The 18,894-nt window shown below is 50.0% G+C and overlaps 1 protein-coding gene across 1 annotated transcript; it reads right to left on the bottom strand.

Moving 5' to 3' along the window:
• Positions 1 to 245: 245 nt before the first annotated feature.
• LOC126011426 (NADH-cytochrome b5 reductase-like) lies at positions 246 to 18,757 on the bottom strand. The gene is made up of 8 exons (XM_049775198.1): positions 18,741 to 18,757; positions 12,269 to 12,515; positions 11,537 to 11,689; positions 8,466 to 8,470; positions 7,333 to 7,420; positions 4,132 to 4,236; positions 733 to 936; positions 246 to 449 (listed from the first exon to the last, which is right to left on the bottom strand). The coding sequence occupies exons 2-8, from the start codon at positions 12,458 to 12,460 to the stop codon at positions 246 to 248; spliced, it is 951 nt and encodes a 316-aa protein (XP_049631155.1). The 5' UTR covers positions 12,461 to 12,515; positions 18,741 to 18,757.
• Between the last annotated feature and the right edge of the window lie 137 nt (positions 18,758 to 18,894).

The raw sequence follows: 18,894 nt of genomic DNA, 5'->3' as shown, positions 1-18,894 counted from the left end.
TTCTTACCTGAGGGCCCAGGGAATTCCTCCGTCCCCTTCTCCACCAAATCCTACTTAACAGGGGACCTCTGGCTTCCGCCCAGACTCCCCACCCCAGGGCTCCTTCACTGCCTCCTCCCTCCACAGCACACCTGCCTCCTGACAGGATGAGAAGTGAAGGTAAGGACACTGCACTGGTCTAGGGTCCTTGGGCCAGTGAGTCTCTCCAATAAGCAGGTGGCCCTGGCCTGGCTTGAGAAAGGAGGCTAGAAAAGGAAGTAGGAGTCCTCTGCCAGACCAGCACCCCGCAAGTACCCCGCCATGTCCTGGGTGAACTCGGCCGAGCCGCAGACCAAGGCAAACGGCTTCCTTCGACAGGATGCAACCAGCTCGTCCATCAGTTCCTGGGCCAGGCGGCAAAAGTGGGTTTTTTCCCGGTAACTCCAGGGAAGCTGCTCCAGGGAGCTCTCCTGTGGGGATGAGAAATCAGGGTGCAGAGGCTGAGCCTCCAGGACCGGGGAGCACGAGGAAGGGTTGCCACAGGATGCAGAAGGAAGACTCAGTGGAGCCCTGCTCCCCTTTTCTCAGAAACCAGGGGCCCCAGCTTATCTGCAATACAGGAAAAGTGTTTGCCCAGAAGTTGGAGATGTTGCCTGGACACCTCTTTCCTGTGAGGCAAAGAGTTCAGAGGGTTCTCAGGACAGGGAGCCCAAGACAAAGCTTCCAGGTAGGCAGAGGTGGCCCCCAACTCACCTGGCTGAGTACAAAGACTGTGCGGACGTTCCAGAATCGGGCCTGCTCCTGCAGGAAGGACTTCAAGTAGATGCCCTCAAAGGTCCGGAAGCAGCAGACCAGGGTGACAAAGGTCTCATCATCCTCATTGTCAGTGATGCTCTGCAGGATGGGCACCATCGGGGCCAGACCAGTGCCCGAAGCCAGCATGAGGAGTTCACCGTACTGGGAAGAGGAGAGGAAGGCTCTCACCTCACCCACTGGGCTTCCTTTTGCATCTGCCTGAACTGGTTGGCACTGCCTTTCTGCTGCCCTGCCCATCCGAGTTATCTACCACCTCCTCCCAGACGCCACCCTAGCTCAAGGTCCTTGAGATCTGACTAACAGAAATCATGGAACTCTGGGGGTTGGCAGAGGCCCCTGAGAGAGCCCAAGTACAAGTGGCTAAGTCACACAGGCCAGTAGCTGTCCATCACAGGTCTGGCCTAAAACCCACTCCCAACACCCTTATGCTGCATGGGGAGCCAGGCCAGCAAACTGAGTCCACAACGTAAGAGGCTCCTTGATGAGCCCAGCCCTGCTCTTGGGAGCATAAACAGGGGCAGCCTGTGCGACAAAGCGTTCACCTCTTGCATCCTAGAGCTCAGTCCTCTGAATTTTTGCTTGCTGTGCTGCATACTTCCCAGAGGCCCAGAGCTCAAATTGCAAATCAGTTAGGGTATTTGCCTTGTACTTGGCCAACCCAGGTTCAAACCCATGCCATTCCACATGGTCCCCCAAGTCTGCTAGGGGCTAATTTTTGAGTGCAGAGCCAGGAGTAACCCCTTAGCACTACTTGGGGTGTGCCCCCCCAAAAAACGAAACAAACAAAAAATTAAAAAATAAAAGCAGCCTCCTATATACACAGTCATTTATGAGTAGTTGGGTGAGAGATACCTTTGAGGGGATGTCTATCTGCCTGCTTGGATCCCAACAGTCTGGCCACCAAACTCTGCTATCACGCCTGGGTCTCAGGCTCTCCTTGGCCATCTGCAGCGCCCCAGTCCTTCTGAAACCCTCCACATGGGTGAATCTGCCTCTTCATCACCTGCAAGCTTTGGAGGACAGTGGCCATCTCTGCTGTCAGGACTGCAGGGCCCTGGGGCTGCCCTGACATCCTTCCACCCCAGCTCTGACTGTAGGTGTCCAAACAGGACCTGCCAGGAGGGCCCTCCCAAGAACAGGCCATGCCAGACACCAACACCAGCATGGGAGATGCTCTCTCCCCTCCCCACTGCCACCTCACTATGTGAAGATCCAGGGCTTCCAATCTGTGGGTAAATAGGGAGGAGTGTGCCAAGGCAGAAAACTCAGGTGGTCAGGATCAGGCATCTCAATCCGGTTGGAGAGAAAGGGACAAGGTGTAGTCTTTAATCTCAAGCACCTGGAGACAGTGAGGGACCCAGAACTGAGCAGAAGGCTGAACGGAGAATACAGGAGGTTGGGTCAGGGAGAGAAGCCACCACATAACTAACCCTGGGAGCCATGGGATATTCAGAGAGCTCCTGGAAGAGTTGACATGGAGCCCAGAACAGGGGCACCTCTTGCTTACTACTATGATACACCTAAGTGTGTGCCTACTTGCATGGCTGCCAAGCATGAAAGCACACCTGGGAGAAGCTGGAGAGGAATTCTTGCTTAGATGGCTGCAGGTGTTTTCTCTTTTCCTAGTGTATTTTTTTTCTGCTCATTTTGGGGTAATGAACGTGCACTGCATAAGTAAGAAGGAAAACAGCCAATAAAGCTGTTTTTAAAAGAAAAAAATGGTGAAAAACGAGTGATTCATTCTTTTCTATTTGTTTATTTTTTTAGGGGGTGAGAGGCTATTTTCCTAATTATTAAGGGCTCACTGTGGATAATTTGGAAAGTAGGAAGAAGAAAATAATAGCCACCCGTAACTCTACCTCCAGAGCTGTTACCATCTCATTGCATTTTTTTATTTCATAGTTTTCTGTGTACCCATATGCTACTCTATATGCATGTGGAACCTCATGTTTATCACTTGATCTCAGAGCATCAGCACAGATCATCAATCATAAATAAAATGTTAATGTTCAGGATGATAGATTGTCAAGTCTCTGTAACCTGGTGCCCTTCGCTGCTATTGGAGAGATGCAGCTCTTTTCAGTGCCTACTCTTATAAATAGCGCCACAATAAATATATGCAAGAAAGTCAGCATTCGAGGCCCAAGAGATAGTACAAGGGTTTAGGTGCTTGTCTTGCACAAGACCCACCCCAGATCGATCCTAGGCACCACACACTTCTCTACACCCCTTTAGGAATGATCTCTGAGCTCAGCGCCTAGAGGAGGCCAGAGACTGCCAGGTAGAGCTGAAATTCTCCCTCCCCTCAAAAGGAGAGTCAGCATGTTCGGTTCTTTCCAGGAGTGAAATTGAGGATTCTTTTTCCTTTTCTCTCCAGTGCTAGAAATGGAATACGGGACTCACACTTGCCAAGTATGAGCTCAGCTACCAAGCTCCAAAATTTAAACATTCTTTTTTCCCCCCTTTTTTGGGGGAGTGGGGACACACCCAGTGGTGCTCAGGGTTATTCCTGGCTCTGCACTCAGAAATTACTATTGGCAGGCTCAGGGGATCATATGGAAAGCCAGGGATTGAACCTGAATCAGCTGTATGTAAGGCAAAGTCCTCTCCACTGTGCTATCTCTCTGGCCCCTGAATTTGAAAATCCTTGTTTCATGTTTTATTATGATTTTGATTTTTCGTTTTTATTTCTGCTGCTGCAGCAGTACAGAGGATGCACCTGTGTGATACAGAGCATCACATCCACCCAATACAGGATGGTGCCAGGGACCAGACAAATCTGCCTCTGAGTTCCAGACTTGATGATTCTTCAGGCCCCTGGTACATACTGTCAAACTGCTTTCCAGATATGTGCCACTGTAGAAAGTTCAGAAATTCTCCCAGGAAGATCAGGTAGGATCTAAACATGCAGGAAGAGGGGATAGGGCCTGTGGGTTGGTGGGGAATTTGGGAGAGGGGCTCCTGACAGCTGACCAGGAGATGCATTTAGGGAGCTGGGTATTTTTTTGGTTTGGTTTGGGTTTTTGGGCCACACCTAGTGGTGCTTAGGGGTTATTCCTCGATCTGCACTTAGAAATCATTCCTGGCAGGCTCGGGACCATATGGGATGCCTAGGATCGAATCTGGGTTCACTATGTGCGAGGCAAATGCCCTACTCACTTGTTATCACCCTGTTCCCACTTTTAGGCAGCTGGAATGTGACCTTAGAGAGCTACGATGAGCAGATGGTGAGAGGTACGGAGACCCAACACAGTTTGGATTTTCCCAGCAAGGGCAGCACTGGCCACTCCCACAGCTGCCAAAAATCTGTGAGGCTGAGTGTGTTCGGGCACTGACCTGGTTTGGTTGATAGAAGAAACTTCCGAAAGGTCCCCGCCAGAAAGCCGTGTCTCCTGCCTTCCAGGACTCCACATGCTGGGATATGAGCCCCGTTGGGTAACACTGGGCGTAAGCATAGAAGACAGAAGTGGCAGAAGCATGCACTGTGAAGCCTTCTGCCACCCACCCATGGGGACCTGTCCTTTTCCAGCTCCTCTGAGCCTCCCACAAAGGTCCAGATTACAGAGGGACATGGGGAAACTTGAAAGAGGGTCCATGACTCCCCTGTAGCCTTCACCAGGGAGACACCCCCAATAACAACAGGGGCCATGCTGGTGACAGACTTGAGGGACTGGACAAGAGACTCAGTAGCACTAAGCATTAGTGCCAGCTAGGGGGCTGGGGAGGAGGACAGGACAGGCACAGATCAAGGGAGGGAGTGAGCGAGTGCTCTTCCTAGAGGAAGCCCCAGGGCAAAGCCTAACACTTTCTGGGTGAGAAGACTGACACCATATCTTCGGATTTTCTGAGAGAGGCAGAAAATCCATACCTCCATTTTTGAAATGTCAACGGCTCACTAAAAAATTCTGGAACAATAAGCAGTGCCAAACCAGATATATCTGTAGTCTGTGGTGGGTCTGCAGGTGGCTCATCTACCATTGCTGCTTTATCTGTTGGAGTGACCGACAAAGACGCAAAATTGCACCCCCATCCCATGTGCTTCACACCGAGTATGTGAACTCTAGTCCCAGCAGCAACAAGGGAGGTATGTGTGTGTGGTTTCCATGGCAGGTGGGGGAATGGGAGGCAGTGTTCTCTAGGTGGTGCCTTCTCAGGCTAAACCTGTTACAGGAATACAACCAGTACCTGGTTGCAGAATCTAGGGCAGAGATGAACTCAGGCTTCAGGAATCCCTCAGGTCCCAGTAGGGAGGCAGGTGTGTGTGTGTGGGGGAGGGGGGGTTTGAGGTCTCACATATGCACCAAGGCAGCTGTATAATTCCAGGAGCCATAGCACAGTAGAAAGGGTGCTTGCCTTGCATGTGGCCAATGTTGGTTTGATTCCAATAGCCCGTCATATATGGTTCCCAGGGAAAGATCCCAGAGCCAGGCATAAGCCCAAGGGCACTAACAGGTGTGGCCCCCAAATAGAACAAAATTTCCAATAAGAGGAGGGCCCTGAGGAGGGGTCATCCCTAACATGGTGAAACCAGGAGGGCTTCTGGAGGCAGTAGATGCATGCAGAGCCCTAAAGGCTGGGCAAGGCTGCATTCTGGGTGAAGAAAAAACTGGTGGGGGAAGGTCTGGAAGAGCCGTGAATATGGAGTCTGACCTGGTGTTGGGAATGAGCTGGGACTGGCTTGAGGAGGAGACTGGACTGGATGAGCTGTCAGCTGTGCCCATTCCTAGTTCCCCAGGCCTCTCAGCATGAGGCCATGACAGCCTCAACTTAATGGATGGTCTGGACCCCAACACTGCCTGGTTTGCTGGCCCAGCCCTAGGAAAGGTAAAATGAAGGATTTTCATCTCCAACAACCTCAGAACCTCCCTCGATCCACTCTGATTAAACAGAACCATGACTGGACTGTGGTTCTTTCCACTCAGCACTTTCCATATTATCCTCAGAGCGCTGAGACAAAAGCAACATCTTTGGGTGCCTCAGTCCCTTTATCTAAAAAATGGGGGTAACACACCCTGCCCTGCAGGGAGGAATAGAGTATATGATACTGCCAAGAAGAAGAGCCAGAAATCATACTTGGTGCCTAGAGGAAACTGCAGGACTGAAGTGCCCTTCCCATCTCTAGCAGAGAGAGGCCCGAACCGTTACCAATGTGCGGGCAGTCCCAGCTCTTCCACAACCAGCAGCTTAGTGATTAAGCACCTCTTGGAATAGAGGCTTTCTAGTAAGGCGCATCAACCCTGCAGCTGGGTCAAAGCGGCCCCCAGAACTGTCTCCAGGCTTAGCCTTTCACCAGGAATACACGCCGACAGGAGGCCTGAGGGAAGCAGGCCATTTGGAGAGGATTTGCCAAATCTCCCAGACAAACAGTTGAGTGGAGCAGGGATCCCTTCCAAGCTTATGTGTGACAGAAGCAACCCTGGGCAGGAGAGTGGGCAAAGAGAGCAGGGGCTGGAGGCAATGCCAGATCCTGTGGCTTATACACTCTCTCTTCCAACCCTTCTTACTAGCCTGGAGCTTGGGGCTTATCCATCAAATGGGTCAAGAATCCATGTTCCACAGGATGACAGGGGATGTGACATCTATTCTTTCTGATATGCTGGTGGGAAATGATATTGTACACTCCGGATGAAGCTGACCTGGATGGCACCATTTCTGGACATCAATAATATTGGCCTCAAGGAAGTGTCAGGCATTCTAGCTGTGTCTTTTGCCCTCACACACCTCTGGGCCCCTGACTTCCAGAGAGTGAGGCACCTCACTCTCAGACTTGTTTGTGTCCAGCCCATGACCTGTTTGCTCTCTGCCCTCTTCCTGCCACCACTTACACAGATCCATGTCACGCTCCTTGACTTGGGCTAGTTGGGCCCTCAGCCTACACTGTCACTCCTGTGGGCTGACTTCAGGTTCTGAGGGAACTGCAGGGCCCACTGTGTGACCCCTTTGCCTGCACATCCCTTCTCTTCCAGGGCAGATGACAAAACAGTGTTTGGATCCTGTAATTCTCAGAACTTGAAACTGTCATGCTACTACCCCTTGCTCAGCCTGAGTGCTCAACCTCAGAGCCCACATGCCTCCCCTGTACCCCCAATTATCCTGCATGGGCTTGGGTCCCCCTACCACAACATTATCTTTCTGTGCTTCCTGGCCAGCCAGCTACAGACAAACTGGATTTGTCCAGTGTCTGCCTCAGCTCTGTGCCCTCATGCCCAACAAACAAGAGGTGCCTTGACGTAGGCTCCTGCCCACCACTCCACTCTTTAAGGCTAGATATTCACTCTTCAAGGCTCAGCTGACACCTCTGCTTCATAAAAGGTACCAGGCATTACCAGCTATCTGCCAGGGCACAGTATTTTCCTTTCCCGGGAAAGGAGGCAGAGAAGGTGCCCACTCTGTCCTGTCCCAAAAAACTTGAACTTTCGCCACAATATTGGAAACATTGGGCCAAGCCGGGGGGGGGGGGGGGTGTGTGTGTGGGGTGTTGGAGGGTATCCCCATTTGGTCCGCAGGCCCTGGGCACACCCAAATGTGTCACCTCACCTTGATTAGAACCTCAAAGTAGCCGGCTGCACTGACAGGGCTGATGGGCGTGTAGGCTCTCTGGATGTCCATGTCACCGACACGCGCCCTGTGACACAGATGCCCAGTCAGGCAGGTTGGCTTCAGCAGAGCCTGAAGGGGTACCCATGGCATGCCAGGCCACCCCAAGGGCTCCCTGAGGGCAGACAAAGTGAAGCAGATGGGCTGGAGCTGTAACACAATGGGTAGGGTGCTTGCCTATACACAGCCCACCTAGGTTTTGATTTCTAGCATCTCATCTGGCCCTCCTGAGTCCCACCAAGAGTGGTCCCTGAGTACCAAGGCAGGAGTAAGCCCTGAGCACCCCCAGGTGTAGCCCCAAAACCATAAAAACAAAGTAGAGCAGAGAATGAACCTGGAAGATCATTGTCTTTGGATTTGGCTGTCCCAGTGGTTGGGGCACAGGGCTGTGCCTGGGTCAGTGGTTTAAAATAGCAGAAAAAGTATTTTCCTGGTTTGAAGCTATAACTCTCCCAATTTTGTTAGACTTGTTCAGAAACTTTAGTAGGACCCTCAGAGGTCTCCTGGAAATGGCCAGTGGCGGGTGAAAGAGGAAGAATGGCAAGTCAAAAAGTCAGGAAGCAGAAAACATTAAGAAATCAGGGGGGGGTTGGGGCCCGGAGAGATAGCACAGCCGTGTTTGCCTTGCAAGCAGCTGATCCAGGACCAAAGGTGGTTGGTTCGAATCCCGGTGTCCCATATGGTCTCCCGTGCCTGCCAGGAGCAATTTCTGAGCCTGGAGCCAGAAATAACCCCTGAGCAACATCGGGTATGGCCCAAAAACCAAAAACCAAAAAAAAAAAAAAAAAAGAAATCAGGGGGCCGGAGAGGTGGCGCTAGAGGTAAGGTGTCTGCCTTGCAAGCGCTAGCCAAGGAAGGACCATGGTTCGATCCCCCGGCATCCCATATGGTCCCTCCAAGCCAGGGGCAATTTCTTTTGTTTTGGTTTTTGGGGCCACACCTGTTTGATGCTCAGGGGTTACTCCTGGCTAAGCACTCAGAAATTGCCCCTGGCTTGGGGGGACCATATAGGACGCTGGGGGATCGAACCGTGGTCTCGATCTTTCCTTGGCTAGCGCTTGCAAGGCAAATACCTTACCTCTAGTGCCACCTCGCCGGCTCCTTTCTTTCTTTTTTTTTGGGGGGGGGGGTCACACCCGTTTGACGCTCAGGGGTTACTCCTGGCTGTGCACTCAGAAATCACTCCTGGCTTGGGGGACCATATGGGACGCCGGGGGATCGAACCGAGGTCTATCCTACGCTAGCGCTTGCAAGGGCTAGGGGCAATTTCTGAGCGCTTAGCCAGGAGTAACCCCTAAGCATCAAACAGGTGTGGCCCAAAAAACCAAAAAAAAAAAAAAAAAGAAAAAAGAAAAAAGAGCCCCAAAGATCCGGCAGAGACAATTGTAACGGAATGGGGCTTTTGGGAGCACAAAGAAAGATGCTATCCTAGGTGCCACCCTAGGCTCAGTGCAAAGACCAAGATCATCAACCACAGAAGATGGGTTAAAATGACACTGAGGTAACAGAACCTCTAGAACCACAAAGACTGACTTCATCATAAGTCCCACCTCAGGATCTGTACAGATACTGAGACCTCTAAACACAGAGCAGAAGTCTTCCACACACCAAAGGAAAAAAAAAAAGAAAGAAAAAAAAAAAAAAAAAACACCACCGGGAAAGTAAAGGATCCTGAGCAATGTCTAGAGTTGATCCCATGACAGTATGCTCCAAGGACGGAGAAATCCCATATCTCTTAGGCCAAGTGAATTCTTTTTCGAATGACCCCAATATTTACTGTGCCAGTGCAGGAGGGAAAAAAACAAAAATACAAAAAGCACAAAACCTTGGTTATTTTTTTGATATAAATATATATAGTACCTTCATTTATTATTGTTATTATTATTTTTGATTTACCAATCTATTTTGGTCGATTTCTCTGTTTGGGTGTGATTATTGAAAGTGTAGTCCCCAATTATACTTATTTTTTTTATTTTTTTTTTCTCTTCCTTTCTTCTCTTTCGTTATGTGCTATGCCATGTTTCTTAATTCAAGACCATGGCGTGATTTTTGTTTGTCTGTTTTTGTTTTATTTTTTTTCTACTTGTTTGTTTGTTTGTTTTGTCTGCTCTGTGTGGTGCTTATCGAAATAGCTGGAGCCCTCACTGGATATTTGACACTTCTTTTGGTACTAGTGGAGTGTTTCACCTACTTTTTCTCCATCTCCCAGAGTGATGATGAGAGCCTTTAGAAGGACTCCGCCCATTTTCGGGGTATTAGACTCTTACCCCAGTTTATTGCTTTTTTCTCCTTCAAACAAAACCACGCAACTTGAACTAGCTAGTCCTGACTCCAGATAGAGGGGGAAATAAGGGAGGCATCAGGACCAAACAGGTGCAAGACTACTAAGTAGTGGGTTAGATACAGAGGGGACCACATATTCTAGCCGCCCTGGGGTGAGGGAAAAGGAAAAGGGAGGTAGGATAGAAACGGAGGTGTAGGGATGACAATTTGGCGATGGGAATCCCCCCTGATTTTATGTAAATATGTACCTAAAATATTATTGTCAACAATATGTAAGCCATTATGATCAAAATAAAAATTTATATTAAAAAAAAAAAAAAAAGAAAAAAGAAATCATGAGGTTGAGGCCAGAGAGATAGCATGGAGGTAGGGCATTTGCCTTGCATGCAGAAGGATGGTGGTTCGAATCCCAGCATCCCATATAGTCCCCCGAGGCAGCCAGGAGTGATTTCTGAGCGTAGAGCTAGGAGTAACCCCTGGGCGCTGCCAGGTGTGAGAAAGAGGAAGGGAGAGGCTGGAGAGAAAGAAGCTAAACACTGGGCTAGGGTGCCAATGGGAAGGTATGGAGGCCCTGGAAGTGCTTCCACAAAGAGGGACACGGCCAGAGGCAGAGGGAGAAAAAGGGTTCAGAGCTGGACATCCCTGACTTTCTTTTTATTGGGAGAGGGGCACACCTAAGAATACTCAGGAGTTACCCCAAGATAAGCACCCAGGAATTACTCCTGGTGATGTTCAGGACCAGATGAGGTGCCAGGGATCAAACCTGGGTCGGCTGTTTGCAAAACAAGCACCAGAGCGATAGCTTAGTTGTAGGGCGTTTGCCTTGCATGCATCTGACCTGGGACTGACCTAGGTTTGATCCCTGGCATCCCAAATGGTCCCCCAAGCCTGCCAGGAGCAATTTCTGAGGACAGAGCCAGGAATAACCCCTGAGCATCACTGGGTATGGACCAAAACTAAAAAAAGAAGGCTGAGGTTTGATCCTCAGAACTGCATGGTCCCTCCAGCATCACTGGGAGTGATCCCTGAGCACCAAGCCAGAAGTGGCACCCAGGGGCCGGAGAGATAGCATGGAGGTAAGGCGTTTGCCTTTCATGCAGGAGTCATCGGTTCGAATCCCGGCGCCCCATATGGTCCCCTGTGCCTGCCAGGAGCAATTTCTGAGCCTGGAGCCAGAAATAACCCCTGAGCACTGCGGGGTGTGACCCAAAAACCACACACACAGACACACACACACAAAAAAAAAAACAGAAGTGGCACCCAAACAAACAAATACACTAACAAGCATGACTGAGGGCATCAGAGAAGTAGCTCAGTGGAAGAGCACATGCTTTGTTGTAAAAGGCCTTGGGTTCAATCCCCTACACCCAGAACCTCAGATCCCATACAGCTGCAAAACTTAGCAGCCACGCTGTCTGGGCCTGAATGCTGGTGCTTTTCAACTTACCAGCTGTGTGGAACTGGGGGAGTCCCCATTCTCACCACAGTGTCCTTCAGTGAAGGGGCTCACCTTATTAGTCATGCCTCAGGCTGCACCTTCAAATCCCCCAGTGGTATGACCTCAGGTCAGTGGAAGCCTCTTTCACTCCACTTTCCTTTCAAGCACGTGGCACCTGCCCCCTCAGACTCGGTGAGGGTTATGAGCTCATGTGTATAAGCACACAGAGCTGTGTCTGAGATGGTTAAGTATAATACCATGGGGGCTATGTGAATCCTTAGTGTGAACACACAGAATACCCAAAAGCCTGAGTTCTCTATTCCTCTGTCTATTTTGGAAATGACCAGTGGAAGTGAAAGGAAAGAAGCCAGCATAGGGCAAAGCAGGGCTGCCATCAGGGCCTCCCAACACCCATACCTAAGCATACCTTAGGATGAGGTGCTGACCAGGCTGCAGGCCAAGCTGGCTGTGCCCAGGCAGAGAAAAGCGGACATGGTACGTGTCCTGGGTGAGCCTATGTATGTCACTGATGCGGAAGGCCACGAAGGTCTCTGTGTTCAGCTGGGAGGGGCCGCTCTGCAGCAAGAAGAGATTAGAGAGCTAGAAGTCAGGGGTCCAGGAAGGCACTCCCAGTCTGAGCAAGTTCCCCAGATAAGGGAATCCCTCTTCACCTCCCATTCTAGTTGATTTGTCAGAGGCCAGAGCCAGGAAGAAGGTGCCACTCTATTAGGTTACACCTTATTTTACCCAAAACAAAAATCATCCCTGGTTTCTTTGTATCTGTTTGTTTAAAACTGTGGTTTCACCCAAAACAAAGATCATCCTGGGTTCCTTAGTATCTATTTGTTTACAACTTGGTCATACCCCAAAACAGAGATTGTCTTACATGTAAACCTAGGGGGGGACTGGCTCAGGACAGCCTGAGCTATCTGCCCTTAGTCCTTACTGCCCCTACCTAGGGGTAGTCTCTGTACTCAATAAAAAATAATAATTCTGGCAGGCAGCTTGCTCTCCATATGAGGTAGAAGATTGCCAGACTATATGTGTTTCACCCTCAACCTGGTTTGGATTATTTCATGCGCGACTCTGATTGAGACTTGTTCACCTGGGGTTGGAGATGCGCGCATGGGGTGATTTTACACCACTTGACCTCACCTGGGACTTGTCTCCACTCAGCAGGGTCTTGTCCTTGCGGGCGCGGGCAGCCTCCCATTGGGCCAGGTCTCGGTGGTAGATGTCAAATACACAGGGAGAACAGCCACCGCCACAGCACTGGGAGGGCAAAGGCTGCACGGGCCGGAGCTGCAGCCAGGCCTCCTCGTCACTGTCCTCGTCCTGTCTGTCCATCCTCGGTGGGGACTCTTCCTGGGAAAGACCTGGCTCTGGGTCATCAGCAGAGGTCCTGGGAGAGAGGAAACAGGAGGATTACATTGGGAGGAGAGACAGGATCAGTCATGATCAGCCCTCAGAGCCACTGCTTTGGGGAGGCAAGAGGCAGCACCAAGAGCTGAGAGGGCAACCCAGGCCTCCTGCCTCTTCCCAGCTCAGTGCAGGAAATCGCTGGGAAGATCTGTGACGATAATGCAAAACATGAGGTAGTACAGGAAGTGACTAGAATGATCTTTTGCAAAGTGAAAGGTCATGGACGGAGACTGTGGTGACTACTGCTGCTTGCATGATGCAGATGGCTTGGTGGAGTGGGGAGAAAGGGAGGTAGCCTGGAGAAAAGGGGAGGTTGGCCCTCCTTAGGCACCTTGGGAAATGCTCTAAACCCAGGGAAAGCTTCCATGTTTTTGAGGAATCCATCCTTCTCTGGGTAGTGCTTCAGGTTCTCCATTGAGTGTAAGAGGTTCAAATGCCCAGAGATATAAATGTCATGCCTCTGGGCTACTTCATTATCAAGCCCAACACTAAAAATAATTTGCCTGCAACACTATGACTCAAAGCAAGCAGAAAGAATGCTTTTTTTGTTTTGTTTGTTTGGGGCCCTATTTGGCACAGCTTGTGGCTTTACTATCTCTATGCTCAGGTTAACTCCTGGCAGTGCTTGGGACTGAACCTGGGTCAGCTATTTGCAAGGGGAGCAGTCAGCTGTAAGGCAAGTGGTCAGCTTTCTGCAAGGCAAGTGCCTGATCCGCATACCACGTCTCTGGTCCAGGTAGAAAGAATCTTGCCAGCATCCCAGAACAACTAGCATCTTGGAGATTTTTTTTTTGTGGTGGGGGGGAGCACCCAGTGTTGCTCAGGGGTTACTCCTGGTTCTGGACTCAGGAATCATTGCTGACCATACTAAAGGATACCAGAGATCAAATCCAGGTCAGCTGCATTGCATGCAGGCAAGCACCTGTACTATCACTCTGACCCAGACCCGAGGCGTTTTTTGTGTCACTGGGGATCCAATGCAGGGCCTTAGGATGAGAAGTCTCTGTTCTACAACTGTGTCACGTCTGGTATCACCCTGACCTGGGACAATTGATCTCTTCTTTGTTCTTAGTTGTACCACCTTCCTTTTGGGGGGAGTACTGGGGGCTCCCATATTGTGCTCAGAAGGCCCAGACCTCGACCAGTGATTTCACAGCCAACTCTGCTAGCAGTTTGATGTGAGGACCCAAGGGTAAGACTTGAGGCCACCCCAGAGGTTATAGGGGCCAGCAACATTCAGGACATCTGGGATGCACTCAGTGATGCTCTAGGGACCTGTGCCAGGCATCAACCCAGGTGGGCATGAGCTAGACGTGTGCCTTTACCCCTGGACTATCTGTTTCTTGGCTCCAGCTTTACCGCCTCTCTTTGCAACTCAACCACAGCACTTTAGCTTTGCCTGGGCTTTCCTTTTATACAGCCAGCACTGTGAGAGTGTTAGGGATTTTTCACTCAGCATGGCAGGCGACGCACTGCCCCGAGAGCGACACCTCATTTACTCTTTCCAACAAGGCCAAGCACTAGAGGTGTCATCTCACAGACGGGAAAATGGAGGGTTTAATCACTTCCCCAAGGCTGCACGGCTCCTAAGAGGGTGGCACAGGGATGTCAGCTTCATTCCGGCTTAACAAACCACAGCAAGAGGCAGCAGCAGGATCCCATAAGATGTGTATCAGTCCTGGCCAGGAAAATGAGGGAGACTGGGCGAGAAGGGGCATAAGGGGTGCAGGGTTATCTGGGGAGAAAGTGAGTTCCCAAAAAAGAAGATGGTGAGCTCAGCATGAGAGAGGCTGAGTGTCTGTGGGGGCAGGTGGATCACATAGGTCTAGGCTAAAGAATTTGAGAAAGGGGACTAGAGTGATTGCACAGCAGGCAGGATATTTGCCTTGCACACGGCTGACCCACATTCAATCCCCAGCAACTCATATTGTTCCCCAAGCCTGCCAGGAATAATTTCTTTCTTTCTTTTTTTTTTTTTTTGGTTTTTGGGCCACACCCGGCGGTGCTCAGGGGTTACTCCTGGCTGTCTGCTCAGAAATCGCTCCTGGCAGGCACGGGGAACCATATGGGACACCGGGATTCGAACCAACCACCTTTGGTCCTGGATCGGCTGCTTGCAAGGCAAACACCGCTGTGCTATCTCTCCGGGCCAGGAATAATTTCTGAGGGCAGAGCCAGAAGTAACCCTGAGCGCCACCAGGAGTGCCCCCCCACAAAAAAAAAAAAGTTTAGTAAATAAAGGGCCAGAGAGCTAGCACCGTGATCAAGGAGCCTACCTTACATGAGGTGACCCCAGGTTTGATCCCAGGTACTACATAAGTCCCCTGAGTCCTGCAGGGAGTGAACCCTGAGCACAAAGAAAGAGTAGCTCCTAAGCACATTGGGTACTATTCAGCCTGCCTCCTCCCCAAAAATTAGTCATAAAAATGACAGCCACAGACCCCCAAGGCAAGGATGTGAGGGTCAAGGGAGAGCAGCTCAGGTCAAAGAAGCCTAGGGAAAGGTAGCCTGGCCTCACTCACCCCTGTGGACACTGACCCTGATTTCCTGGCAAGTGCCCCCTCACAGATGCTCAGTAAGTACATTTCAAAGGGGCATCTGTTGATGGATGGCCAAAAGGCACATGGAAAGTGGTTTAGCATTATGGTTAGGGAAATGCAAATCAAAACTGCAATTGACATCTTACATTGTGAGGCAAACACTTGCAAGACAAACACCCTACCATTGTGCTAGTGCTCCAGCCCAGATGCCATTTTTGAGTGGTTTGTGCCAGACACCTAGTACTGCCTCACTCAATGCTTAGGTCAGCCTGGGGATGGCCAGCCATGCTCTCCTTGTTGCACTGTGAAGCCAGAGGAATGGGTTGGCAGGCAAGTCTCGGTGTTTAGCAAGATTAGTAGAACCTGCCTCCCTGTTTCCTCAGTATATGTCCCACTTTCAGTAGATAGGAGTGGAGCATTCTCATCTCCATTTCCCAGAGCCAGCACTGGCCTGACATAAGGCCTGAGGCCCAACTTGATAAATATGCAGAATTTATGGGGGACTCCTTTTATCCCTGCACACAGTAAGAGACCAGGATGTGTGTCAGGGTATGGAAGAGCAAACAAGCACCAGAGGTCTCAACAACTGCCCTTTTTTTCTGTTTCTCAGGCCCATGGACATGGAAATTTCCCACAGCCCAAAGGCTAACATGAAGTCTCTCTATCCATCAGCACACTGTCACCAGCTCTGACCACACCAGTCCCCCAGCTTGTAACCACAACCAGCTCCTCATGGCCTAAATAAACAGACATGTCTCCCTCTTGGGGCTCATGGCACTCTCTGAACAGGGCATGTCCACATTCCCATATTTGTTATTATTGGTTTTAGAAGGGCATGTAGTTCATCTTTTATGGAGGAAGGCTTGGTTCTACAGCTCAGTAGCTCCAAAATTTCTGAAAGTTTCATGGCCTTGAATCCTTTGAGGGAAGGGCATCCTTTTCCATCAGGATTCTACCACTAAGCACAAGTCCAATATACAGAGATGTGGGGTGAGCAATATGTGCTCATTCAGTTTACAAAAGTCTCGGAGCAAGGCACAGGGCCAGATGCTGCGATACAGCAGAGGCAAACAGTATCTCTATCTCCATAAAGAGTGAGCCTACAATGGTGGATTCCTTTTGGGTGCCACACCTGGTGATGCTCAGGGGTTATTCTTGGCTCTGTACTCAAGAATCATTCGTGGGGCTGGAGCAGTGGCACAAGTGGTAAGGCGTTTGCTTTGCATGCGCTAACCTAGGATGGACTGTGGCTTGATTCTCTGGTGTCCCATATGTTCCCCCAAGCCAGGAGCAATTTCTGAGCACATAACCAGAAGTAACCCCTGAGAGTCACCGGATGTGCCCCCACCCCCCCAAAAAAAAGCAAAAGAAAATAAAGATTCATTCCTGGTAGAACTTGGTGGGAGGTTATATGGGATGCTGGGGATTGAACTCAGATTGGCCATATGCAAGGCAAGCACTCTAACCAGTATATTATCTCTCTGACCTATTAGCATGTTGTTCAAATCATAGGTACTGTGTGCTAGGGACCAGAAATGAATTAAGATCTGGTCTGGGGGCCAGAGAGATAGCATGGAGGTAGGGTGTTTGCCTTGCATGCAGAAGGACGGTGGTTCGAATCTCAGCATCCCATATGGTCCTCCGAGTCTGCCAGGAGCCATTTCTGAGTATAGAGCCAGGAATAACCCCTGAGTGCTGCTGGGTGTGACCCCCCCAAAAAATCTTGTCTCTCTTCTCTCCATCTCTCTCTCTCTCTCTCTCTCTCTCTCTCTCTCTCTCTCTCTCTCTCTCTCTCTCTCTCTCTCTCTCTCTCTCTTTTGTTTTTGGGTCACACTGAGCAATGCACAGGGGTTACTCCTGGTTCTCTGCTCAGAAATTACTCCTAACCAGCTTGGGGGAAACCATCTGGGATGCCAGGGATCTAACCTGGGTCAGCCACGTGCAAAGCAACTGTCCTACTCATTGTGCTATGGCTCAGACCCAGATCTGGTCTCCTCTTTACACAGACTTCTTACTTCTGAGGTTTTGGTTTTTTTTTTTTTTTTTTTAGTTTTTGGGCCACACCCGGTAGTGCTCAGGGGTTACTCCTGGCTGCCTGCTCAGAAATAGCTCCTGGCAGGCACGGGGGACCATATGGGACACCGGGATTTGAACCAACCACCTTTGGTCCTGGATCGGCTGCTTGCAAGGCAAATGCCGCTGTGCTATCTCTACAGGCCCTCTCCTGAGGTTTTTGTGAGATGAAATGAAAAAAGGAGTGACCAGAGCGATAGTACAGTGGTAGGGCGTTTGCTTTGCACTCGGCTAAACCTCAGTTCCCAGCATCCCATATGGTCCCCTAAGCCTGCTAGGAGGGATTTGAGTATGGATCCAGGAGTAGCCCCTGAGCACTGCCAAGTGTGACAGAAAGAGAGAAAGAGAGAGAGAGAGAGAGAGAGAGAGAGAGAGAGAGAGAGAGAGAGAGAGAGAGAGAGAGAGAGAGTTCTGAGGCTAGAGCAATAGCACAGGGAATAGGGTGCTTCTTTTTCATGTAGCAAACTGCACGTTCTATTCCCAACACCTCACATGACCCTTTGAGCCCTGCCTTGAACACAGCAGGTATGGCCCAAAACCCTTCCCCGCAAAGCAAGGAAAGGCCTTTGTCAATGATAAACAGTTACTTGGGGCAAGAGCTACACACACACACACACACACACACACACAATGTGGTTTCTGCCTTAAAACTGCCTTCAGTGGGCTACCATAATCTCACTTTGTCTGCAGTTTTGAAATTTGGTGGGTAAGTCAGCCATGCCAATTTGTTTTATTTATCTATTATTACCATGATTATTATTTTGGCATTTTGCCCACATCCAACAATGCTGGAGGATCCTTCTGACTCAGTGCTTCAGAATCCCAGCAGTGCTCGGGTTATCTGCAAGGCTAAGGAATAAGCACAATGTATGAAAAGCATACACTCCACACACTCCATAACATCCATCCCTTGGTCACCAGCTTAAAAACTCAGGTTCATGCCTTCAATCTCTATTTATTTACTTTTTGTTTGTTTTTTTTGGGGGGTCATACCCAGCCATGCTCAGGGGTTACTCCTGGCTTTGTGCTCTGAAATCACTCCTGGCTGGCTCGGGGGACCATATGGGATGCCAAGATTCTAACCACTGTCCATCCTAGGTTGGCTGAGAGCAAGGCAAACACCCTACCACTGTGATATCTCTCTGCCCCTGAACTTCCTCTTAAAATGGGCACTTAAGGGGTCAGAGAGAGAACATAGATCAAAGTGTTTGCGTTGAGGCTGGTGCAATAGTACAGCAGGTAGGAATCTGCCTTTTTCACACAGCCAACTTAGGTTTGATCCTTGGCTATCTCTCCGGCCTTCATTTATTTACTTTTTTAGTTTGAGCACCCAGCAGTGTTCAGGGCATACTCAGAGATTCAGAGATCACCAGTGTGGAGGTGCTCAGGGCACCATATGAACCATAAGAAGTTGCCAGGGATTGAACAAGGATTGATCAAGTGCAAGGGTGTTTTTATCACTACTTTGACTTCAAGGGACACTGGGGCGCAGAGAAAAATGCCTGTCCAACTGCTCATAAGCGATGTCCTGAGTTAAGACTCAAAATGCTGTTTTTTCCCTAATTCCTTCCCAGCACCCTAGGCCTACTCACCAACACTCCCGACCTTGCACTCAACAGGAGGCGTTTCCTACTTCCCACCAGAGGCGGTCCCACCAATGAGAACAAGAACGCTACCCGGGGGCGGGGCAAAAAGAGGAACTCTGAGCAATGATTGGTCAAAGCTACCGCCACTCACCAAAACCAG

This window comes from Suncus etruscus, chromosome 6 (assembly GCF_024139225.1).
Source record: "Suncus etruscus isolate mSunEtr1 chromosome 6, mSunEtr1.pri.cur, whole genome shotgun sequence".
Lineage (NCBI taxonomy): Eukaryota > Metazoa > Chordata > Mammalia > Eulipotyphla > Soricidae > Suncus > Suncus etruscus.
The sequence above is the reverse complement of the archived record's forward strand: the minus strand, read 5'-3'. Positions and strand labels throughout refer to the sequence as shown.

Bases quoted from the DNA above. Each gene is read 5' to 3' on its own strand.
- LOC126011426 (XM_049775198.1), bottom strand. From the start codon at position 12,460: ATGGACAGACAGGACGAGGACAGTGACGAGGAGGCCTGGCTGCAGCTC. The intron at 11,690-12,268 runs GTGAGGTCAAGT...TTCTTGCTGCAG, and splicing joins TGAGTGGAGACAAGTCCCAG to AGCGGCCCCTCCCAGCTGAA. The intron at 4,237-7,332 runs GTGAGGTGACAC...GCTTACGCCCAG, and splicing joins ACTTTGAGGTTCTAATCAAG to TGTTACCCAACGGGGCTCAT.